General features: G+C 37.2%; 1 protein-coding gene across 1 annotated transcript; it reads left to right on the top strand.

Annotated features, from left to right (window-relative positions):
- The first annotated feature begins 248 nt into the window (after window positions 1-248).
- Window positions 249-27589, top strand: LOC121378782 (synaptotagmin-15-like). The gene is made up of 9 exons (XM_041507098.1): window positions 249-379; window positions 5839-5974; window positions 11129-11288; window positions 14131-14358; window positions 15753-15886; window positions 18536-18669; window positions 20120-20281; window positions 21120-21240; window positions 25720-27589. Exons 2-9 carry the CDS (start codon window positions 5845-5847, stop codon window positions 26061-26063), a joined length of 1413 nt encoding a protein of 470 aa, XP_041363032.1. The 5' UTR covers window positions 249-379; window positions 5839-5844; the 3' UTR covers window positions 26064-27589.
- Window positions 27590-27674: the final 85 nt, after the last annotated feature.

The following is a 27674-nucleotide window of genomic DNA, read 5'->3' as shown; positions in this document are numbered from 1 at the left end:
AGGGGGAGGGGCGGCTGTCACCTTGCCCGTCCCTCTTTAGGTACGGCCCTGGGTGTCTGGCTTTTGCGAGGACACCACTCAGCTACTAACGAACCACGACCGTCAGTCAATGTCTACGCCATTGAGCATACTATTAAGCAATAGTTTAGGTATGTAATATTACCCCCGTAAGTGTCAATAGCCTTAGCATTTTCTTGCCCTTAGCAAGCTGTTAATTTGCAAGTTAAACACGCCTTGATAAAGACACTGGATTTGCAAGGCTATTTATATATATTTATGAACAGGTATGCCCGAACGGTTGTAGGACGTGATATCTCTAAACTTGTCAATCTTTTAAACGTCTTGCTGTCTCGTCTCTCAGGACGTGGCTCTTCAGTGGGTAAGATACCAACATATTTCTTCATATTACTGCTTTATAAAACACTGTTTCAAATAAAATATTACACTACAAAATGTTAATACGTGAAACCTTTTAGACTGAATAGTTTTTTCATTCTTTAAAGTAACTTTAGAGACAGTTTGACATCTTACCTTGTTGTAGTAACAAGTACTCACAAATAACTTGTAATGCTGTGGTTATATATAATATTTATTATTTTGGCATTATTTTGGGATATCTGTGGTCATGAATATTATTTGCTATTTACTATAAATATCTTATTTATTTATTTCAAGCTGCTCACTAGCCACCATCTTTTAACATCGATTCAGACACGGCGGAAGCAATTAGAGATGGGGTGTGTGGGTGTGTGTGTGTGTGTGACTGAGATAGAGGGTACAAAGCAAAGTTTCTAGAGGGTTCGGGGGTATGCTCCCCCCGTAAAATTTAAAAAACTAGATATCCTGAAATGCATTTTTCTGCCTTCTACAAGTAAAATGAATAATTATTTACTATCAATAATTTTTTTATTCGGGGGATAGAGCCCAAGCACCCCCCCCCCCCCCCCCCGCTTCGCCGTGCCTGCGATTACTAATAAAATATATATAATCAATTACATTTTATATAAACCCGTCTGTATTCGCTGATTTATAAGCGTACATTGTCAAAAGTCTACCGAGGTAGCGCTATATAGTAGCAGACTGTGTTAATTGTGAATGGCTGTGTCTATCAGCAGGGGCTGGATTTAGCTCAGTCGGTTGAGTGCTTGCTTGAGGTGCTTGTGTCGCAGGATCGAATCACCACGGTGGATCCATTCAACTGATTGAGTTTTTTCTCTCATTCCAATCAGTGCACCACAACTTGTCAAACGATTTGGTATGTGCTTTTCTGTCTGTGGGAAAGTACATATAAAAGATCCCTTGCTGCATTGGGAAAATTTAGCGGGTTTCCTCTGTTGACTACTAGTCAGAATTACCAAATATTTGACATTCAATAGCCGATGATTAATTGATCAATATGCTCCAGTGGTGTCGTTAAACAAAAGCAAACTTTATCATCCCCAAAACTTTTGGAATAAAGATGCTTAGCGGCGCGTTTTGGGGCAAATTAGTGTTGTATATTGTGGATGATTAATGTTTTTTAAAAGTGATTAAAAAGGCACTTCAAACCTGCGGGGGTCTTTAACACCACCACTAGAGCACATTGATTTATTAATGATCAGCCACTGGATGTCAAACATTTGGTAATTTTGACGTATAGTCTTAGTCTTGCTTTTAGTAGCAAGGTATCTGTTATGTGCACCATCTCACAGGCAGGATAGCACATATCACGGCTTTAGGTATATCAGTCGTGGTGCACTGGCTGGAACTAGTCACCTCAGTAGACAGTAGCAACAACCACTGGCGTTCGGGTCCTGGTTGGAGTTTGAGGGTGTTTATTACTACAGGTATAACGACGATACACAATATACAGCGTAGCGCGCTCGACTCGTTTCATCGAGAGAGAGAGAGAGAGAGAGAGAGAGAGAGAGAGAGAGAGAGAGAGAGAGAGAGAGAGAGAGAGAGAGAGAGAGAGAGAGAGCAAAAGAAAGAAGAAAAAACCGCCGTATTATCGAACAAAGTATAAATTTGTACAATACCTCTGTTACTATAGTGCTGTCAATTATCTAAAACCTAATAATATTAAGTAAACGGGAATTATTTGATTTAATGACCTTCACATTGCTTCATAGCTTAATCTTTGGTTTATGAATAACTTTAGATAGTGGTATCAGTAAGAATTTGCATTTGAATCATACAGAAATTTGTTTAAAATTGAAATTACTAAAACATCATGCATTTTACATGGTGATTAATAAAACAAAACCTTTTTGGGTTTGGCTTTGTTTTAATGCATTTCTAAAGAAATCAAGTGTTGGGTAACATTAAATTAGTAAAAAATATCGGTTTACTATAATTGGATGGGACTATAGTCATTATGACAACGGTTTCTGATAATACTCATAGTCTCTCTCTCTCTCTCTCTCTCTCTCTCTCTCTCTCTCTCTCTCTCTCTCTCTCTCTCTCTCTCTCTCTCTCTCTCTGTTAACACAGTTCCATACATTGTTTCAATGGCTTTACCATATTGACGTTTGGGTTTTAGTATTTAAAGACAATTTAGTAATTTTATGCGCCATTTGGTTTTTTTTATGGATCTGTGTCTGCGTATGTTTATATTATAAATATTCGGATTAACGAACACATTTACAGTTAAAGTTTGTTTTGTTTAACGACACCACTGGAGAACATTGATTTATTAATCTTCGGCTATTGGATGTCACACATTTGATAATTCTGACATGTAGTCATCAGACGAAACCCGCTACATTTTTTTTCTAATGCACCTTCCCGCAGACAAGATAGTACATACCACGGCCTTTGGAATAGTCCAATGGGCCCACCGACGGGGATCGATCCCAAAGCGACCGCGCATCAAGCGAGCGATCACATTTATAGTCAAAAGTGTGTGTGTCTTCATTACGGTAAAGGCGGAACGTAGCCCTGTGGTAAAGCGCCCGTTTGATGCCAGTCTGGGATCGATCCCCGTCGGTGGGCCCATTGGACTATTTCTCGTTTCAGTCCGTGCACCACGTCTGGTATTCCAAAGACGGTGATGTGTACTATCATGTCTGTAGAATGGTATATATAAAAAGTCTTTTGCTACTAATGGAAAAATGTACCGGGTTTCCTCTCTAAGAATATATACATGTAAAAATTACCAAATGTTTGACATCCAATAGCCGATGATAAATAGTGTTGTCGTTAAATAAAACAGACTTTGACTTTGACTTTGATTACGGTAACATATTGTATCGTGGGCGTGGGTGCGTACACACTCGTCACACTCTCTGAATATGGGTTGGGATTTAATGATTATCAACTTTCACAAAGTAAATCATTGATACGTTACTTTCTTACATTTGATGTCTGCGTTAGAAGGATGTACTTTGTGTATATTCAAGTCAGGTAAAAAAAAATTGTTGACAAATGTATTACGTTGTTAATTATGGGTTTATTCGTTAAAATCAGTTACCATCCAGTTTACTTTGACTACAACATATAAATACATTTTGTTCTAACCGTAATGTTGATTTCTCATTAAAAATGCGTTTAATATAACCACTAACAACTAATCGACTGTCCTGGACAGACAGCCCAGATAGCTGAGGTGTGTGTCCAGGAAAGCGTGTTTGAACCTTAATTGGATATAAGCACGAAAATAAATTGAAATTAATGAATGAACGTTTTATTTAAAATGGTTAAAGTTATACTACTACCTATACTAGCCATCATGTAACTATTTGGAGAAACCTAGTTTGACAGCTTCTCAGTATCTGTAAACAAATGAGGGGCGGGACGTAGCCCAGTGGGAAAGCGCCCGCCAGATGCGCGGTCGGTGTGGGATCGATCCCCGTCTGTGGGACCATTTGGGCTATTTCTCGTTCCAGCCAGTGCACCACGACAAAGGCCGTGGTATGTGCTATCATGTCTGTGGGATGGTGCATATAAAAGATCCCTTGCTGCTAATCCTGTCCTGGACGGAGGAGCCGGCCAAGGCCGGCTCTTGTGCCCAGGATAGGCGTGTGCTACAACAGCTTGTTCTGAACGTGCACGTAAAACCCTATGACCTGACCTAATCGAAAAGAGTAGCCCATGTAGTGGCGGCAGCGGGTTTCCTCTTTCCATATCTGTGGTCCTTAACCATAAGTCCGACGCCATATAACCGTAAATAACATGTGTTGAGTGCGTCGTTAAATAAAACATCTTCTTGCTGTAAACAAACGAAACATTATGCGGAATGAAATGGCGCAACTCCTACGCATTACACTAAAATGAAATGCAACAACTCCTTTTGTACTTGCGCGTGTTCAAAACAGGTTACTATGTTGATTTGATTTTGACCTAAACCTATTTTATATATCAATAACCGTGATTTCTTCTGTGACGTAACTGTGTCACAGCTGAACAGACACATATATAGAGGTACACAAAACGACTCGAGAAACTTAATAACTATATTAGGTCAAATCTTGTCCACATGTTTTTTTGTTGTTTTTTTCAAAGTAGTGTGTATAGTTATTTTGAATCATGTTTGTATATTTTACGAAAAGCTACTGTTGTCATCTTGTCATTGTAAATGTTCTTATGTTGTCGTCTGGTGGCCTGTTTGTAGTTAATAAAGTTTCATAGGTTTTTTTTTTTTTTTTTTTTTTTTTTTTTTTTTTTTTTTTAGGGGGTTTGTATCGTGCCATTTTTGTTTCCTGTTAGCGCCCATAGCCCATGGAGTGGCAACAGCGGGTTTCCTCTCTCAATATCTGTGTGGTCCTTAACCATATGTCTGACGCCATATAACCGTAAATAAAATGTGTTGAGTGCGTCGTTAAATAAAACATTTCCTTCTTCTAGCGCGCAGTACTGGATTAAGCAGCTGCTGGTTCTGTAGAAAAACAGTAGTCGGTAGGCCTATTAACCGTAATGTGCCCTTGTAAAAAAAAAAAAAAAAACTGGTGAGGTATAAGATACGCCCATCAAAAGTAGGTCGTGGTGACTTAGTTATTATATGCAACACACCGCCATCCCAAGTTATACTTGTATGCAAGGTTTGATGATCATTTATCAGTTGATAAGGAAACTATGGCCTGGACAAGGATTTCCTTTAATGTGCACTAATGCATGAAAAGTAGGTCGCAATGACCTAGTTATGGTACGCAACAAATCGCTATCCCAAGTTGTACTTGCATACACAGTTTGATGATCCTAAATGAATTGATAAGAAAGATATGGTCCAGACAAGGATTTCCTTTTATGTGCATTACTGCGTGAAAAGTAGGTCGCGGTGACCTAGTTATGGTACGCGACATACTACAATCCCAAGTTGTACTTGTATGCAAGGTTTAATGATCCTATAGTATATGAATTGATAAGGCAGATATGCTCCGAAAACGAAACGTTTCCGGACGCACGGAAAATAACGCCATACCATAATATGACACGTCAATGACATGCGTATATATATATATATATAAAATAATGAGTTGATTCGCGTGGTCCGTACAATTTGCTACATCTGCTACGTTATTAATCCAGCACTGCTTTCACCACGGGTTGTATTTTGTTGCCCACCCGCCCCCTTCTCAACCTAGCTAACTACTACAGCACACTAACTGTATCTGTGTCAGTTACCTGCGTCAATAAAATATCTCTACCGCCTAAAGGGAAGCGGGACACCTCTTTTGATCGATGTGGCATAGAAAGTTTCCATCGATCCACGTTAGTTGCTTGTGTTCTCGACGACCAGGTGGCGGAGCACGTTTAGTTCGCTTGTTCGAGGTCGTTTCGTGCTGCAACCACCAACAGACGTGAAAAGTCAACAACATTTAAAATGTACTCTATATAAACATATCATATTGACTGTTTTAGTTCCCAATGGGTGCCAAAGATGGCCCAGGACCTCAGCCTACAGCGGCAGACAATTTGACACTGACCACGTCACCCAAGTTGTCGACGGTTCAAAGACAGCACACAGATGATGGAAAAATCGTCGTTGTCGTGGATGGTAGGTTACTACTTGTATTAATTTGTTAACTTGTTTTGTCCAAATGTCATTGTCATCCAGTAATTCATTAAAAAAGTGTGGATTGAAAGTATCTCTGTTTAGAAGTTGTAGTCTCTAGATCAAGGTTACTGGTGTTATTTAACCATTTAGAATATATCGCTGATAGTGTAAGACGGAACATCTGGTCACAACCCATAACAACCAGAGAAAACTTTAATGCGAAGGAGGCGACCTGCTGTTGACTGCTGGTTTTATGGAGGTGGTAAAACTCTTCGTCTGAATTTTAAGAAGCGCTAAGAAACTGAATGAAGAAGAAGAGGTAGAAGGAGATGTTTTTAAAATAAGAAGAAATCGTACACTTTATAGTATTGTAATAGGCTCAATCGTATTTGTAGTATTTGTATTAGGTTTGTGTTTAGGGAAATCCAGTCTTTTTTATTTATTTATTTTAATGTTGAAATAGCGTTGTATCATTATATATATATATATATATATATATATATATATATATATATATGTATATATATATGTGTATATATATATATATATATATATATATATATATATATATATATATATATATATGTATATATATGTATATATATATATATATATATATATATATATATATATATATATATCCTTATAAAGCTTGAGGTAGAACAACTTTTACCGCATATCTTCACAGATGAAAATGGATTACAACCATCAAATAAAAAATCAAAACATTGGATAGCATTAAATAACATTTGAAGTTTCTTACAAACTCGATTTTTTTCGTTCTAGTGTAGATTCGGCTGTACTAAGACGGCAGTTTGTTATATAACATTAAGTGAAATATCTTAAAATATCGGTGAAATAAAAGTGTTATCAGTCACTCAGTGACGATAACACATTTTAGAGTGGAAATTTCACTATTTCACTCTGAAATGTGTTATCGTCACTGTAAAAAGTGTTATCTTCATTGTAAGAAAGCCGGAACAATTTTGCTGCTGGCATTTTAAAAATAAAGGTAAATTGCCAAAAGTTATATAATAAATAGAAGCGCGACTTGAGATATATGATTGCAAACTTTACTCGATGAGATATAAATCATATTTGACAAAAAACATGAAATACCCTCTATGTATTTGATTCGTTAAAAGGAAGCAATATGAGTCAAAACTAAAAATCTGCATTTTGGCTTTCACTCCAGATTTTCAAAGCTATCTTAGCGCTTCGTTGGGACATCATAGGTGGCCTGGTTACATTAAATTTTGTTTTATGGTATTGTTTTATGGGACAGACAGACAACTTATTTATTAGGCTCTTACTGCAGTTATAAAACATACACCATCACTACAATCAAATCTAAAATATAGTGTTATGAGAGACTATAAATGACATAAATAAAAAATATAATATTACATTAAAAACGCATTTAAATAATTTAACACGAAATAATATACACTACTACCCTCTTCGATTATATCCAGTTGAGATATAAAAAATATTTATCTAACTAGAACACATTAAATATATTTAATAAAACAGTATCATACACTATTAAACATTCAGTTTAATAACCGACATGGATGAAACGTATTGTATTATCTAACTTCAAACAGATTCAGTTTTATTAATAAAATATTTCAATACGTTCAGTTAACATATAACACGAAATTTTCTCAAATTTATTTGCAGGTCGTATAACTTAATCTGTACAAAATATGGTTGAATAAAATATATTGCTTTTTTTTTTTGTGTGCATCTGTACCAGTTATAAAACCATCCCATACTTCCACGCAGTTATTAAATAAAATACCCTTCACATTTTTATACAGGAGACAGTAAAGCATAACACTACATGCTCGTCTTCCACGCAGTTACAATTAAAACTCTCATCCAGTGGGTGTTATTGTAACGACTATTCTCTGATAGCCTTTTTCCACTGCCGACCAGTGATCCACGACTGGTATATCAAAGGTTGTGGTGTGTGTTGTCCTGTCTGTGAGGAAGGTGTATACAAACCATTCCTTGCTGCTGATAGAAAAATGTAGCGAGTTTCCATTATGTCTAAATTACCAAATTATAAAACTTTAAAAAAAAGGTTAAATTAAATGTACTTAGAAATATTTAAAATCTTTGATGTTTCATCAGTGCAAATCTTGAGGGGAAAAAACAAATGAATTGATGGGCATACAAGTCAGTAAGGTATAAAATACAGAAGTCTTGCTTGGAAGTGGTAATACTTAATTAATTAATGTGCTTTGGTGGTGTCGTTATACAAAACAAACTTTAGACCCACACCAGGGCCGTACCCTGATCAAAATCCTGAGGAGGGGCACTACTTTTTATAAACAAATGAAACACTATACAAATTAAACCCTGAGATATGTATGCTATTTTCTGGAGTAAAACAAAAAGAAAGTGAGATTCTCAGGGGGGCAATACCCCCCCCCCCCCCGCTCCCCGGAGGGTACGGCCCTGCACATCGAAATGTTGATATACTATAGCGTTCTCCATTTAGTATAAATGGGTCTTCCCTTCTCGTTTTATATTTCAATCCGTTGTCATTAGGACTGACATTCGGATCTTCAGGACAATAGCAGTTAGTGGCACACCCCACTAATGTTGAAAACCTGGTTAAATCTAATACATGTAGTCGAAAAACATGCTGACATTTAAATGCTATACCCTATAATACAGTTAAAGTTGACCAATGATACACTATAACATGGGTAAGAAATTACTTTTCTAATTTCTTTTATGACATATTTCAATGAGTTTACAAATTAATTACTAATTAGTCTAATATTTTTATTTTTATTTTTTAAATTTTTTGTTTGTTTGCATGTAATTTATTTTAATGAATGCTATTTGGCGCTCATTTTCAATTTATTATATAAACACATTAAAAAAAGAGGAAAAAGTTAAACACTAACAATATGTCCTGTGAAACTATGGATATACATGTAGGTGTATTATAAACACTGGCAAATTACATGCGCTGAAGATTTTACTTTATTCCTTTCTTCCCCTCAACTCCACTAATTTGACACCTCTGATTACGAAAGTGGATTCTGAAAAGCTGAATAAATAATCGGTCAACACGCCTCAGAGCTTGGTCAACTCGCTACACTATACAGAGACAACCAGCTCTCTACAATCTGTATTATCAAGTCGCCCCCTAAATGCTACAAACTTGCAAAAGTGCTTGGTCAACTCACCGAAAAGGACATATCGGTATTGTCATGTCACCCCTAAATGCTACAAACTCGCAAAAGTGCTTGGTCAACTCACCGGAAAGGACATATCAGTATTGTCATGTCACCCCCTAAATGCTACAAACTCGCAAAAGTGCTTGGTCAACTCACCGGAAAGGACATATCAGTATTGTCATGTCACCCTAAATGCTACAAACTCGCAAAAGTGTTTGGTCAACTCACCGGAAAGGACATATCAGTATTGTCATGTCACCCCCTAAATGCTACAAACTCGCAAAAGTGCTTGGTCAACTCACCGAAAAGGACATATCGGTATTGTCATGTCACCCCTAAATGCTACAAACTTGCAAAAGTGCTTGGTCAACTCACCGAAAAGGACATATCTGTAAAGTCAACTGCTCCCCCTAAATGATATCAACTCGCCCCAATGCCTGGTCAGTTTGCGACAATCATATTCATGATGATACTATTCCTGGAATCACAATGAAGCTAGTTTTACAGATTCTAACACAATACAATATTTGTTGAAAATGTCTCAGAATTAAATTAAAAGAATGAATGTGGGTTTTTTTCGTAAATCAATAATGTTAACAAACCAATTAGTAGTGCTTAGTCAGTTTGCCACAATCACATTTCCCTGTGTCTACAGACTATTAATTGCTAATATAAGTAAGCAAGACGTTCATTTACTTAGAAGCCATTGCAAATGCTTATTCAAGTCGGCTGATGCATGCAACACTTTCGTATACATCATTTAACATGATTGTTGGTAAACTCGCCTCATTAGGTAGTCAGCTTGCTCCAATCCCAGTATCGTTATAAGATTATTGAAAAATAAATAAATCCCTATAGTCATATAATATATGAATATTTGTATATGATAAATAAACGCACTTCGGCTAGTTGGTAACCTTTAGTGGAGCGAGTTCACTACACAGATGTATGAATCATTAAATGTCAATTTCACGGCAGTTATATCGGGCTAGGATCATTTTTGTCATGTCTGGTATTTGTGGTAGAAATAACAATAAACTACATACCTAGTATAAATATAGTTTATTTTATTTATTGATTGTCACACTTTGTGTATCCATGCTTATTCGTTTACTATGACATACACTGTACCATGATTGTATTCGTTTACTATGACATACACTGTACCGTGATTGTATTCGTTTGCTATGACATACACTGTACCATGATTGTATTCGTTTACTATGACATACACTGTAAACTGTACCATGGTTGTATTCGTTTACTATGACATACACTGTACCATGATTGTATTCGTTTACTCTGACATATACTGTACCACGATTATATTCGTTTACTATGACATACACTGTTCCACGATTGTATTCGGTTACTATGACATACACTGTACACTGTACCATGATTGTTTTCGTTTACTATGACAGACACTGTACCATCTTTGTATTCGTTTATTATGACATACACTGTACCATCTTTCTATTCGTTTATTATGACATACACTGTACACTGTACCACGATTGTATTCGTTTATTATGACATACACTGTACCATCTTTGTATTCGTTTATTATGACATACACTGTACCATCTTTGTATTCGTTTATTATGACATACACTGTACCATCTTTGTATTCGTTTATTATGACATACACTGTACCATCTTTGTATTCGTTTATTATGACATACACTGTACCATCATTGTATTCGTTTATTATGACATACACTGTAAACTGTACCATGATTGTTTTCGTTTACTATGACAGACACTGTACCACGATTGTATTCGTTTATTATGACATACACTGTACCACGATTGTATTCGTTTATTATGACATACACTGTACCATCAATGTATTCGTTTATTATGACATACACTGTACCATCTTTGTATTCGTTTACTGTGATATACACTGTACACTGTACCATGATTGTTACACTCGTTATTTTATTTTAAGGCACAACTCTGGGAATCATAATAGGATGTACCACTGCCACGTTACTGCTCATCATTCTGGCCGTCGTATTCTTCAGACTTCGACAAAAACGACGAAAGTATAATGCAACATTTGATGAAATCACTGATGAAAGCTTCTCAAGATCTGCTCCAAACTCTCGGTAAATACTGTTAGAGGGAAACATGTATTCAAGTTATGTTTGTTGTACGCTTCATAAACTGGGTAGCTATCTCAATTAATTAATAACACAGCTAAGGGTAGCCAGTTTTCCCTCATCCTACAGTGTAGGGCACACTTACATTTCAGGGAAGGGTAAGTTTTGTTAATATAGAAAGCATTCAATTCAAATTTCGAAAACCACGCTGTTGTCTAAAATTAATTAAAATACATAATTTTAGAAATCCTGCTTAAACTGTTTGCACCTGTAGAATTACTGTTATATAATGATGTTTGATTGCGCGTGTACGTGTACGCGTAAACAATAAATTATGATTTGATGGTTTATTATAATAATGATGTTTGAATGTGCGTGTAAACACTACATTATGGTTTAATGCATTTTTTAAATAATAATAATGTTTGAATGTGCGTGTACGTGTACGTGTACGTGTAAACAATACATTATGTTTTTTGATGGTTTATTATAATAATATTTGAGTGCGAGTGTGCGTGTAAACAATACATTATGTTTTGATGGTTTATTATAATAATATTTGAGTTCGCGTATGCGTGTACGTGTGAACAATACATTATTTTTTGATGGTTTATTATAATAATGAAGTTTGAGTTCGCGTTTACGTGTACATGTGAACAGTACACTATGATTTGATGGTATATTATAATTATGATATTTGGGTGCGTGTACACAATACACGGATTTGATGGTTTATTATAATAATATTTGAGTGCGAGTGTGCGTGTAAACAATACATTATGTTTTGATGGTTTATTATAATAATATTTGAGTGCGTGTATGCGTGTACGTGTGAACAGTACACTATGATTTGATGGTGTATTATAATAATGATATTTGGGTGCGTGTACACAATACACGGATTTGATGGTTTATTATAATGATGATATTTCAGTGTGCGTGTACATGTACGTATAAACAATACTCTATGTTTTGATGATTTATTAATTATAATGATGTTGGAAGAAAGGAAATGTTTTATTTAACAACGCACTCAACACATTTTTTATTTACGGTTGTATGGCGTCGGACATATGGTTAAGTACGACACAGATATTGAGAGAGAAAACCCGCTGTCGCCACTTCATGGCCTACTCTTTTCAATTAGCAGCAAGGGATCTTTTATATGCACCAGAACACAGACACGATAGTACATATCACGGCCTTTGTTACACCAGTTGTGGAGCACTGGCTGGAACGAGAAGTAGTCTAATGATGTTTGAGTATATTTTCACAATGCATTATGATTTGACAATTTATTATAACAACAGTGTTTGAGTGCGCGTGTACGTGTACATGTACGTGTACGTGTAAACAATACACTATGATTTGATGGTTTATTATAATAAACAAAATTAATGGAGGTGTGACAGTTGTTTTCCATTTCATAAGGAGAGAGTGCAATCAATCCATGGGTGTTTTGTGCTTTAAAATATGTTTTATATAATTAAACAAAATGGTGGCGTTGAGTACACCCCTTTGAATTTGCCAATGGTACATATTTAATTTGGTCACTAAATTCTCATACAACACATTTAGCGCTGTTCAAACATAAATAAATCCATTTATATGTTGAGCTGTGACAATACAGATATATTAAACACATGAGGATTATTACTTTAACATTGAGACAGGTTTTCTCACGGGTGGTAAAATAGTTTATTGCGAATCTATAGAGATAGCACAATACGTTGCATTAGTACTAATATATATTCACTACAAGTTTGTAGTTAACTGAAGGATACCCATTAACTGTGGGATACACTTTACACCTTTAAAGTTATGTCGTCACCACATGTCGTATAAGTTCATGTAAACAAGCAATATTTCCCTGAGTAGTGTTCATGTTGATAGCATCAACTTAACATCGATTTGTAAATTTTAATTTTATTTTGATGGAGAACTCAAAATCATAATCGTAATCTTTATGTTTTTCGTTTTTAAGATGACTGATTACGATTATTAGAAGAAAACCGTAATCGTCACCATGTTCGTCGGGTTGAGTAAAGATTTTAATAATGTAACTTTGCTCCTACCCTGATAATTAAGACACCTGTATTGGTACATGGAAATAAATATTCATCAGAAACAAAAGTACAAGCTATATTTGAACTTCCATTCTTAACACCAGGCACAGCGGAAGCAAGTAGACATTGGGGGTGGAGTGGACTGCCTGAGATCGAGGGCGCAAAGCAAAGTTTCTACAGGGTTCGGAGTACACTCCTCCGTAAAATTATGAAAACTAGATGTCCTGAAATGCAATTTCTTGCATTCTACAAGGACAATTCATCTCTGCCTTAAGATTTACTACCAATAATATTTTTGATTTAAAATTATTGGGGGCCTTAGTCCTTCATACCCCCCTGCTCCGTCGTACCGGAACACGTGTCGCTGTGACCATGTGTTAAACACAACAACGTAGTTTAAAATTTGCTGAATATTAAGTTTACACCAGCATTCCTTTCGTTGTCGGGCGGGATCTAGCTCAGTCGGTAGAGCGCTCGCTGGAAGTGCTTGCATCGTAGGATCAAACCTCCTCAGTGGACCCATTTTCTGATTGTTATTTTTCCTGTTCCAACCCGTACTCCACGGCTGGAATGTCAAAGGCCGTGGTATACACTGTCCTGTTCGGGTAATAAAAAATACCGCGCTGCTAATGGACAAATGTAACGGGTTTCCGCTAAGACTTCGTGTAAAAAATTACCAAATGTTTGACATCCAATATCCGATGATTAATCAGCATACTCTAGTGGTGTCGTTAGACAAAACAAAGTTTAACTTTTCCTTTTTCTTGCCGTTCTGAACACAGGAGCTGCTCGCCCCACAACGTCAAGCGACGATCGTGTCCCGAAGCGTTTGCGTTTGGAGCCTACAGAAACAGCGGCTCAATGGAGCGCTCGATGACGCTGGAGGGAATTCCGACCTTCACACTCCCCCCAGAACGGATCCAGCCAACCGAGAGACAGCGCGGCGTCAGCCTGATGCCGATGCAATACCAACAAAGCCTTCTCGGGTCTGTCCAGCCAGATCTGTATAGGTACCTTGATGGAATTTATATAAGACATAGAGCTATACATCTTTAAACAAATTTCTCTGTCCCCTGTTTACAATTAAAACAACACATGCCAAGGGTAAAACATGGGTTGTGTACATAAAAATAATAAAACAACACAATATAATAATTTAGGGTACTGGCTTCCACCCCCCCCCCCCCACCCCCCGCATCCTCTCTCTCTCTCTCTCTCTCTCTCTCTCTCTCTCTCTCTCTCTCTCTCTCTCTCTCTCTCTCTCTCTCTCTCTCTCTCTCTCTCTCTCTCTCTCTCTCTCTCATAAAGCCATACATTATTTAATTATTTAGAGGCTTTCAAAAGTTCTCATAAGAACACTTTGAATTCTGCAGATGGTTTTGCATCCATGCAGGTAGGCAAAACAATCAGATTGATAAAAGCTTATGACGACTATCTGGGATTTTACTTTTCCTCGAAATGTAACCTGCCAAGTGAAGAAATTTCTCAACAAATTATTATAGATCAACTGCTCAAGCCCATAAAAAATGCTAGAAAATTGCGTGAATATTGCTGATGTTTATGATAGGCCTAGCCTATTTTTTGCCATTAATATTGTTCCATTTTAACACAATTTTAAACCTAACTTGGCCTGATATGCTTTATCTTAGCCCGAGTACTCTGACTGTAAGAGAGCTAGACCGATATTTGGAAGGTTATACGCTGTAATGAGAAAAGAAAGAAAGAAATGTTTTATTTAACGACGCACTCAACACATTTTATTTACGGTTATATGGCGTCAGACATATGGTTAAGGACCACACAGATTTTGAGAGGAAACCCGCTGTCGCCACTACATGGGCTACTCTTCCGATTAGCAGCAAGGGATCTTTTATTTGCGCTTCCCACAGGCAGGATAGCACAAACCATGGCCTTTGTTGAACCAGTTATGGATCACTGGTCGGTGCAAGTGGTTTACACCTACCCATTGAGCCTTGCGGAGCACTCACTCAGGGTTTGGAGTCGGTATCTGGATTAAAAATCCCATGCCTCGACTGGGATCCGAACCCAGTACCTACCAGCCTTTAGACCGATGGCCTGCCACGACACCACCGAGGCCGGTCTGTAATGAGAACGTATATAACCTTCCAAATGGCCTTCTAGCTCTCTTACAGTCCAGAGTACTCGGGCTAGCTTTATCGGAGACTGGGAGGGTTTTCCTTATCACTTATTCAGAATCCACGATGTCGTCAGTTAATGCTGGTTCTAGATGATAAACATATGCTGATGGTTTCTATCAATTAATATAAATATTAATCACTAAACATTTAAAAAAATATTAAAAATTAAAAGTTATTTTAATAATTTATTTTTATTATTGATATTATTATTGATATTATTATTATTATTATTATTTACGTTTTAGGCACCAGAGCTGCTCGGAAGACGAGGAATCATCTCTGCCCCCGACAACCCACGGACGTTTGTGGTATTCTCTGGTGTATGACGCGGCCGTCGAACAGCTCAGCGTCACACTGGTCAAGGTGAAGGACTTACCAGGTACAGCCCGTCACACAATCTGTAACACGTAGATTTCAGTCAAGAGAAAACAGACATTTAGCATATTCAGACGCAGATGAAGGGGAAAGGGGTGCATCGTCTGGTATTGGAGACTTATTTAAATTCTTTTTAAAAAGCAAATGATGCCAAAAGAAAAATCATTGTTTTAACTGTTTAATTGATCAGACGCATTCATTGGTCATCTTGTGATATAAATAATTAGTGTATACACTAGACGAGAAAATATAATTAATTATAGTTGAGGGAAACATAATTTGGACAGTAGTAAAATTACTCCTACTGAAAGTAGCGCATTTAGTCATACTAAAAGAGCTAAAAACCGGTGTTTTATTGGAGATATGCACGGAACAGACCGCTGTCTAAACAAAAATTATATATAAATTTTATAAATTATTTAACTCTTAAAAAAGCTGGTGTCCAAAGTAGAAAACTTTCTATATTTTGTAATTTAATTATGAATACTTTCACATCCTCTGGCTGATATTCTATGTATTTTTGTGTATCTTTGTATCTATGTACACTAATGTACACCCATCATCTTGTTACACTTATATTAACTGCTGTGTGTATATATCCTCATATGCCGTAGATTACGGCCCGAGTGTAAATAAAGTTCAGTTCAGTTCAGTTGCTAACATCGTCAGTTAGATGTCAGGATATTTTATACCCACTTTCGCCAGAAAGCCTTCAACTACTACGAATCTCAATGAAGTTTTTTTTTCTTCTGTAAAGGCGACATCGGCGTCTGCGAAACAGCTGTTTTGACAATTCAGTCGACGCCACACGATACGAGAGCCTGGTACGAGAATAGCCATGAGAATTCTCATTTACGATCTGTGATTTCATCGGTTGCTATATGTAATACGCTATTCTGGTACAGGGCACTCGTATCGTGTTGCGCCGCCTTAATTGTCAAAGCAGCTGTTTCACAGATACATGTTGACTCGCTATGTACAGTAGCTTGTAAAAATGATAGTGTTTGTTGTGATGGAGTAAAATGATACACAACAAGTAATGGATATTCAACTACGCATACTGAACAATGACAAATCGATAAATTAATTGTGCCACACAGGATGTTATTCTAACATATATCTTGCTTCCCTGCTTGATAATTATGGTTACGAATTACTTTCTACGTAATAAAAATCGGTGCTCAATTTGTTTTTATTTTTTGTTTTGTTTTTTAAATATTTATTTTCCCTAGTCCATTCTGACCATGTCAAGGTTGGGGAGCCTTGAATTCATGGCCTTACATCAATTTTTAGGTGAGACCGGAATCCCCAGTACTCGCAAAATTCACATCACACACTTCCTAACCTTTATAGCATTCGAGTGTGACGTTATGATGCGATTGTAATAAGTAAATATTGTTTACAGAATCAACTAAACCAAAAAGCAGTCATGCATAAACTTTCGTTTGTTATTGTTCAAATATGTTGCAGTACTGGCCAGGATTTTATATTTGGGGAGGGGGCGGGGGTGGTGGTGGTGGTGGGGGGGGGGGCAACCCACTATTGGAGGGAGGGGGCAACCCACACTATGTATGTATGCATGATTTAAACAAAATTTAATACAGTGATAACAGAAAGAAAAAAGGTCTGATTGGGTGGGGGGCATTGCCTACTTGCCCCCCCCCCCCCCCTCGCTACGCCACTACTGCCAGTGATACAGTACACTGTTAGCTCGTATGTAACTGAACAAAAACATGATTTGTGATGAAATATTGAGTTTTGCAATAAATATATACATATATATTTATATTTTTTATTATGGTGTGTTATCAGTAGTACACACTAGAGTTGTCTTGACTGGGTTTGGGCTCGCTGTATTATCTGCAAACAGAGTGTCTTTCAGGTTCCTTAATTTTTCACTCACAAGTTGTGCACTGTATATCTGCAATTTGGACACATTCTACCATGTCTTTGAGAAACTTGACCACCTACCTTAAATTATTAGTGTCAAATTTACGATAACCAACTCTGTTGTAATTGGGACGATTTAATCGGAAGACATGTAAACTTGTGAACTGTATTTAACCCAGAGACACATGGGTGAGTATATCGGTAGCACTTTACAAATCTCGGATATAATGTAGTCAAATTGCGTACAATTTCTAATCACTTGAAGTGCCTTGTAAAGGCGATCCGACAAGACCCTGAGATGTCAATAATTTTGAAAATTTTCTTGCTGCTTCTAATTTAAGAAAATAATATATGCATATATTGAATGTTTATAGGAGAGGGCCTAGTATGTTAACACATTTGTGCAAAATCCCTTTGTTTGTTTTCAATCAGTCAATTTTGTTTTTCATCTAGTGGGACACTTTGTGTCAGAAACGGAACATAATTTCATAATGTGTATAACAGCAACGTGTAATAAACTAGATGGGCATCTTGGAAATGGCCGCCATTTTGATGGTGTACTCACTGATTCTGTTGCTGGGTACCAGTCATTTCCGTTTCTAAATATTTCAAGGTATATGTACACCAACTTTCATGCTTCTATCATGATTTGAACAAGTCTGACTGACTTATTTACAAAACAGACCAATAACAATCTGCATACATTTTAACGCTTTCTATCAGTAGAATAATGGATTGCTTAATATTTTTCATATTTTGGCAGGCCGAGGGAAGACGAGATTGGCACGTGATCCATTCGTCAAAGTAATTCTACTTCCTGATGAAAAAACCTGTCGGATTTCCAAAGTACGCAAGAAGACGTTATCTCCAACATTCAACGAAACATTTCTTTTCCAGGTGTGTTCTTTTGTATATTTATATTGTTATTATTCTTCCCCAGTTATCACTTGTATGTATGTGTGTGTGTGTGTGTGTGTGTGTGTGTGTGTGAGAGAGAGAGAGAGAGAGAGAGAGAGAGAGAGAGAGAGAGAGAGAGAGAGAGAGAGAGAGAGAGAGAGAGAGAGAGAGGACGTCTAAGTGTGTATGCTATCCAGTTTTAGGTCTTAAAATTATCACATGGACATAATATATTATATTATAATATAATATAATATAATCTGTTAAACACCCGTTGGTGAGAACACCATGCGTTATTTTTTATAACACATAGTTGTTTACACACGTAAGTGTACTAACAATTTCAAGACATACGACTGGCTGCTCCTAGGTGATGACCAGGTCCCCATTGCCATACGTCCAATAAAAAAACAGCACGGTGGAAATCGATTAGACTGTTACGTATAGTTAACCTGGCAATCATGAGTCTTTGATGCGTGCTACAAGTGCAAAGGGTTGTAAATATCTTTTAGTCGATAAAGGTGTTAAAATTTACTTAAAACCTGGTTTTTGAGGATATGTAAGAAATAGAATAATACATTCGTGTCCGTTAGCTTTCGCTCGTTAGATACATTTTAAAACAACTCGTTGTGAGATTATTCTCCATATAATATAGGACTATAAATCTATTATTAAAATTTATTTTGGTCTACTACAAACAACAGGACGACTGGAAACGTTAATATTCTAAACAGAAAAATGGTCTACCTGGAAACAATGGCAGAAACTTAAGACAATCTATAATTTTGTTATATATTTTGTTTGTCTAACGGAAACTTAAATTTCGATACAGATTTTCTAAATAAATACGCACAGTTAGTAATAACGTTTTAGTCCATCTAAAAACCATTACCAGTTAAATAAGCATAGCGGCAAAAACTCTCATTTTGCAAAACAAAATAAAAAATCGAAATGGTTTCAACTGTTCATTTAAAAACTAATCATTGACGCTAATTGTATGGAGAAGGTTTCTATAATGGTGATCATTTGCGATCCCAGTCATAAAGAACTTTGGTAACTGAATGGCTAGAGCTAATAGGGTGAGAGATTAATCCTGATGCTTAACCTATTTACCATCGACACAGCTGCTGCACATGATAATGTCTATTCTGAATTACTGACCGGCCTCGGTAGTGTCGTGGCTAAGCCATCGGACACAAGGCTGATAGGTACAGGGTTCGCAGCCCGGTGCCGGCTCCCATCCAGAGCGAGTTTTAATGACTCAATGGGTAGGTGTAAGACCACTACACCCTCTTCTCTCTCTCACTAACCACTGACAACTAACTCGCTGTCCTGGACAGACAGCCCAGATAGCTGAGGCGTGTGTGTGTGTGCCCAGGACATCGTGCTTGAACCTTAACTGGATATAATGAATCTGAATGACTAACAGAACTAGGGTGTCTGGTTGTAGGTTCCTGCTGAAGACGTGACGAGACGGATCTTACGATTCTCGGTGTACGATGTGGACAAGAGGCGGGTTCGACATTCTTTAGGTCACGTGATGATTCCACTGAGAGATTTCGACTTGACGAAAGGAGAGACGATGTGGAGCGACTTGGAACCCATGGCCCATGTAAATATGTTTACTGATTTGTGAAGACATAAAGTTCAAAACAAATTTCATAAAGAAACACTTCTCTTTTTTTTTTTTTTAGCATTCCAGTGTTGATTCAGACTCTCTACATTGATTTAAAATCACATTTACGACTATAAAACATTAATGGAAGAGGATCAGGTAACATATGGCCACAGATCACAGATATCTTTCCGGAAATTTGTCCGCGCATGTAGTCTGCTGTTTGGCTGTGTTTATTTCATGGCAGACAGCTTTGAAGTGGCAACTATTTGACTGAAGTTGACAGAGGAGAGCATGTAGTTTGTAAACATGTGTAACTTGTTGACATTGAAGACTTTGTGGTATTTCCGGCCCATGGAAAAGTAGTGCTTTTTGTGTAAAATGGGTGTACTGCGGCCAGGTTTAGTGGGTGTGCTTGTTTTAAACCAATATCCTGGGAGAAAGAGCTGGACAACAGGGGTTGTCATTTTCAGGGTATGTTTCCCCCAGGCAAACAAAGGTACATACAAAAATCCATGGGCCTGCTGATACTAATAAAAAATGTTATAACCACTAACGCTATATAGAAACATGTAGCGTAATTAATTGTGGTCTGTGGCCATATTTCCCCTACATTTAGACCTCTCCAAAATCATACAAAATAACAGATGCACTCATAACTAGGTATTAATAAAACAAAGATATCTACGTACGGATGTTAAATTACATGATATCATTAAAATCTGATGTCACTAGCCTCTATGTCCGGTGTTTGGATCAACTAATATTAACCAATCTAACTCGATATTGCTTGATGTTGGCTGTTTTATTCCACTTAAATAAACTTTCGTTTCAGACTGCCGTCTCACTAGGCGAGATCTTCTTTAGCCTGGCCTACTTGCCCAACTCGGACAAGATCAAAGTCACCATTATGAAAGCCAGAAATCTTCGACAGTTCGACTTTGACGAGGACACAGGTAATTCTCAAACCAACATTACGATAATAAATTGCGCACACCGGCCTCGGTGGTGTCGTGATTAAGCCATCGGACAAAAGGCTGGTAGGTACTGGGTTAGAATCCCGGAACCGGCTCCCATCTAGAGCGACACTACACCGACGTCTCCATCACTAACCTCTAATTCTGTCCTCGATAGACAGCCCAGATAGCTGAGGTGTGTGCCCAGGACAGCGTGCTTGAACCTTAATTGGATATAAGCACAGAAATAAGTATATTATAAATAAAACTGCACAGCAGTGGTACCTACATATTATATTACATCCCTTGTGCATTGAATCAAATACATGTATTCATTTACTAATATATTAACATATTGTCAAATCCAAAACTACAGTTACCCAAGTCTTAAAGGTAAACATGGGAAATGGAGAAAAATCTAATTTGTTTTTATATTACAGTGGGCAGTGACGCTTAAGTTGATATAATGCACACAGAGAACAATAGAATGCTGACGTCATTATTAATTTAAGCATTTCAGCCTGTACCTCCATTTCAAGTTTTTGAAATGATGTATTTTTTTAAAGATAAACATAGTATATGCCTTTCCTGTCTTGCCCAAGATCGGCGTGCGCTGCAACAGCTTGCTCTGAATGTGCACGTTAATCACTAGTCCAGTCCAATATTATGTAATGCTATTTTCGTCACACTAGACCACTCGTAACGTAACGCTAGACCATACTTCCCATCAAAATATTGCATAAGACGCCATGTTGACAGATCTGCCTCCTTCACAAACAAAAGTAAATTTTTTGTTTTGTTTAACGACATCACAAGAGATCGTTGATTTATTCATTATCGGCTATTGGATGTCAAACATCTGCTGATTCTTAAAGAGGAAACCCGCTACGTTTTCCATCAATAGCAAGGGATCTTTTATATGCACCATCCCATAGACAAGCTAGCACATACCACGACCTTTGGTATACCAGTCGTGGTACACTGGCCCGGACAAGAAATAATCCATGGGTCTACCGAGGGGGATCGATGCTAAACCGACCTTGCATCAGGCGAACGCTTTACTACTGGGTTACGCCCCACCCCCGTCCCTTCAGAAACAGTCGCGCGATAAATAATGTATTTATACGCAATGGTATCGGACATATCCGAGTATTAAATAATGCAGTATGTCGCATAATGTTTGAACTTTCACCCACCCACCCCTCGAGCGTTACGTAATATTTTCATGGCTCCATATATCGAATTGCCTAACGGATACAGTGTCATTAACATTTATAGTTCAGGCATAACAGTAGCACGTCATTATTATTGCCAGGGGGCATTTTACACTATAAATATAACTTTATTACTTATAAGTTCATCTTCCTAGCACTTAAACGATATTTATTTGATGTATCGAAATGCATCAAATTAGCAGTAAACCAGAGGCGGTACTGGCTTTTTCCTCTAACAATTCCGGCTTTAGTTTTTATTTATTTATTTATTTATTTGTGTCCGGGTGTGCGTGTTATGATAATGCTGGATCAACTTTACTAATCAGTAATTTTACTTCTGTTTGTTGTTAATGGGACATTCACCATATTAACTTTGAAGTGCTCTCTTCTTCCTCGTTTCACATTAACAAGTAGGATCCTAATGAGCCGTTTTTAGTATCTGACATCCTGAACATTTACACAATTAACCTTGAAGGAAGGAAGGACAGAAATGGTTTATTTAACGACGCACTCGACACATTTTATTTACGGTTATATGGCGTCGGACATATGGTTAAGGATCACACAGATATTGAAGGAGGAAACCCGCTGTCGCCACTTCATGGGCTACTCTTTTCGATTACCAGCAAGGGATCTTTTATATGCACCGTCCCACAGACAGGATAGCATATACCACGGTCTTTGATGTATCAGTCGTGGTGCACTGGTTGGATCGTGAAATGGCCCAATGGGCTCACTGTCGGAGATCCATCCAAAACCGACCGCGCATCAAGCGAGCGCTATACCACTAGGCTACGTCTCGCTCCTCAATTAACCTTGAAGTGGCTTTATTTGCCGTTTTAATGTGCCCATAAATCACCAAATCACCAATGTGTTCTAGATAATATGACGCAATTAGTATCTGCGATATCCAGAAATTATCTCCGAAATGTCCCTTTATATATATATATATATATATATATATATATATATATATATATATATATACCAAGGAAGCCGTACACACACACACACACACACACACACACACACACACACACATATACATATATATATATATATATATATATATATATATATATATATATATATATATATGTTTATAATTCTGGGAGTATCTCCATTTGTGACTTAGGTACACGACTAGACTATCTACACGTACCTTTACGTGCGTTACATTTGACGGATGGTAAATACTTTCAGTTTGATGTTTTTATTATGCCTTATGTTGTTAGCAAAATATAATACTCTCCTATGTCACTACTACGTGTAGATAACATACAAGTTATATATATTACGAATACCAAACTTATTGGGGTTACCTTTCAGTTGGTTCATGTCACTCTAACACTATTTTCTGGATACATGTACGTTTAACTGAGTAACTCGGGGAAGTAGTATACTCAGTTCGGTTTTAATAATAATTCAAAACTTATTTCACCTCTTATTCAATGGTGCAGTATTTGCATAATATTCTCTTTCCATCTGTCAGTCACAGGACATACGACACCGTTTTAATAGTCACCCGATGTGATTTTTGAAAGAAAGAAATGTTTTATTTAACGACGCACTCAACACATTTTATTTACGGTTATATGGTGTCAGACATATGGTTAAGGACCACACAGATTTAGAGAGGAAACCCGCTGTCGCCACTAAATGGGCTACGCTTCCGATTAGCAGCAAGGGATCTTTTATTTGCGCTTCCCACAGTCAGGATAGCACAAACCATGGCCTTTGTTGAACCAGTTATGGATCACTGGTCGGTGCAAGTGATTTACACCTACCCAATGAGCCTTGCGGAGCACTCACTCAGGGTTTGGAGGGTATCTGGATTAAAAATCCCATGCCTCGACTGGGATCCGAACCCAGTACCTACCAGCCTATAGACCGATGGCCTGCCACGACGCCACCGAGGCCGATGATGTGATTTTTGGTTTAAACAAAATTTTATTCCTCAATCAAATACAGTGGTTTAAAACTGACCAACAGGTTAATGTCTATACTATGGGCTCTTCTTGCATTTATCACATAAACATTTAATAAACCGAGATGACGACAACGAAAGTAATACAAACATCTGCACTGTGGTTAACAAGGATAGACAGAAGAATAGAAAAGTAAATACGGAGATCAAAAAGGAAGTAAGAAAGGAAAGAGGAGTTTAGATGGCGAATGGTTAATTATTATCTAAACGCTTGCTATTTATAAGGAAGTTCTGAACAGATTTACATATAGAAATACATTGTAATGTTTTGAAAACGATGTGGGTTTTTGTTTTTTTCGCGAATGCCCTGGCGTGGCTGAACTGGAATTCGCGACCACGTCATAGGCTTTTCCCGAATTTTACACGCGCTAAACTACAACACGAAGGTTACCAACATAATTCTGAAGAAGTTAATAAAACATACAAAATGTGGCACAAAATGTCGGAAGACAAAATATTTTGTGATGGATGACGTATATGTGGAAAAAACAACCATAACAGTTTGTAATAGTTGGCCAAAGATCACCGATTGCCACAACTTGCGGACACAACTTATAATGTTAGATTAGTTGTTCACTTTCCTATTCATAAACGAACATTAAATATGTTTTCCCACCTAAATTATTAGCATCGAATTGGACACGGCGGAGCAGGGGGTGCATGGGGGCTATAACCCTCCCCCAATAATTAATTTTACTTGTAGAATGCAGGAAATTACATTTCGGGACATCTAGTTATCAAAATTTTACGGGGAAGCATACCCCCGAACACTCCTAGATACTTAGCTTTGCACCCTCGACCTCAGTCAACCCCCCCCCCCCCCCCCCCCCCCCCCAGTCTACTTACTTCTGCCTTGCCTGTGGATTAATTACACTGCAATGCAAGTCTTAGCATAACCCCAGGAAGCCGAGAGTGAGGATATGTGACACTTTTAGGATGCTCATCTCAAACAACCAACAGAAACGGATTGGTTAAATGTGATGGGTCATAATAACGATCCCCTTCAAAAGACCCGTTAGCGGTTTTCATTTTAAATCAATCTCCTCAAATATCAAACAGAGGTTCAAACAAAGGTCGCTATTCGGTAGGATTAACATGTCACCAAAATAACCAGTTTTACAGTATTAAACAGAACAGAAATGTAGCTTCACAAACAAATAGCGAAGCTATGATGTATATATCAATGTAAAATACTAAAACCTTTATGAAAACGCAATTCAAATGCAGAAAAATATATTGAATATTGATCATGTTTTTTTCTGGTTATTTTCTTACCAGGTATGTATGTTAAAGTACAACATTTCTACGGACGCAAGACTCACAAAACGAAGAAGACTGCGGTACAGTTCGGATCGCCCGAGCCGAATTTTAACGAATCATTTTCGTTCCACATCGGCGGCCGGCAGTTGGAGCAGAGCAGTGTCGTCATATCCGTTATGAAGACGCGCGCTAGTGGCCGCTTCAGTGACGACGAGGAGTATGGCAAGGTGGTGGTCGGCTCCTTCATGGTGGCACGCGGGGAGGAGTTGATGCACTGGCAAGAGATGCTGTCACAACCCCGGACATCTGTCAGTCGATGGCACACACTGACCAACACGACACCGGTGAACAGCTCAGACTGAGCTACGCATACTTAAATAGTTCTGGATGGAAATTCATACCGGTAACTGAATTGAACTTTTAAAAACTTTCTGGCCGTATTCCACGGTTTATGAGGTACACTGTATATAAGTAAAGAAATAAATGACAGTTGGGTCACAGTAACATAAATACATTTACGAATAAGTAAAACTAAACGTTTTAAAACTCTCTGGCCGTATGTCAACGGCATATATGAGATACATTGTATATAAATAAGTAAATAAATGACCGTTGGGTCACTGGAACATAAATATATTTACGAATAAGAATGAAGGAAATGTTTATTTAACGACGCACTCAACACATTTTATATATGGTTATATGGCGTCGGACATATGGTTAAGGACCACACAAATATTGAGAGAGGAAACCTATATTTACGAATAAGTCAAACTAAACTTTTTAAAACTGGCTGTATGTCAACGGAATATATGACATACATTGTATATAAGTAAGTAAATAAATGACAGTTGGGTCACAGTAACATACATATATTTACGAATAAGTAAAACTAAACTTTTTAAAACTCCCTGTCCGTAGATCAACGGAATATATGACCTACATTGTATATAAGTAAGTAAATAAATGACAGTTGGGTCACAGTAACATACATATATTTACGAATAAGTAAAACTAAACTTTTTAAAACTCTCTGGCCGTAGGTCAACGGCATTTATGAGATACATTGTATATAAGTAAGTGAATAAATTACCGTTTGAGTCGATGGAACATAAATATATTAACGAATAATACAAATGACTCAGTGAATTGACATGAACTGATGAATGTTCTATTACAGCATGTGCTCGCTGAGCATATTATTAGGATATTTATGCTTGGCCAACTACAACAACCAAATCCATTATTGCAATTTTCACTTAAATATGTGTTTATATTTCTTCATTAACGCAGCCCAAGTTGTCAAAACCTAGGTCATACATAAATAAACAGTCCATATTAAGAGAGGTTTTGTTTTTAAAATAACCATGTCTACATTATACTACTATTTCCAACTGTGCATGGAAACACTTCGTTACTTTTCAAATTTTGATGGTTTTATTTTTGTATGTAAATATAAATGTATTATTTGCAGATCATTTCGCATTGCCAAGGGTTGGGTGCCTTGGTTTAATGTCTTTACAAAGTAATGTTTATATTGTGACTCGGTTTTTAGCAGATATTTAAGGGATTGCGTCCACGTTTTCCATAAGGAAAGGATATTTTGCTCAGAAAGGATTCTAACTGTGCACGGTAAATAAAATCTGAACGGGCTCTCGAATTCGAAATACCCCGTGTTCGAGATAACGACGTTTGACTCTTAATTTTTTTTATTTGAAGGGGAGAAGTGGGTTTTTTTCTCATTTATATTAGTTGTATAATCGTGTTAGGTTTGATTGTGTGTTTTATAGCATCATATCCTGAAATAGTGGATCGTACTTTATATTTTTGTTGTAAAAAATTGTATAGATTAAAATCGGTCGACAGCTATAAAAATAAATACACCACAGCCTTTGTTTCTGTTGTTTGTTGTTGTTTTAATGATAAATTTATTGCACAAATGTTAATAAAAATCAACCCGATTTGATTTCTTC

The sequence above is a fragment of the Gigantopelta aegis genome, chromosome 8 (genome assembly GCF_016097555.1).
Source record: "Gigantopelta aegis isolate Gae_Host chromosome 8, Gae_host_genome, whole genome shotgun sequence".
Lineage (NCBI taxonomy): Eukaryota > Metazoa > Mollusca > Gastropoda > Neomphalida > Peltospiridae > Gigantopelta > Gigantopelta aegis.
This window is presented reverse-complemented; position numbering and strand designations above follow the sequence as displayed.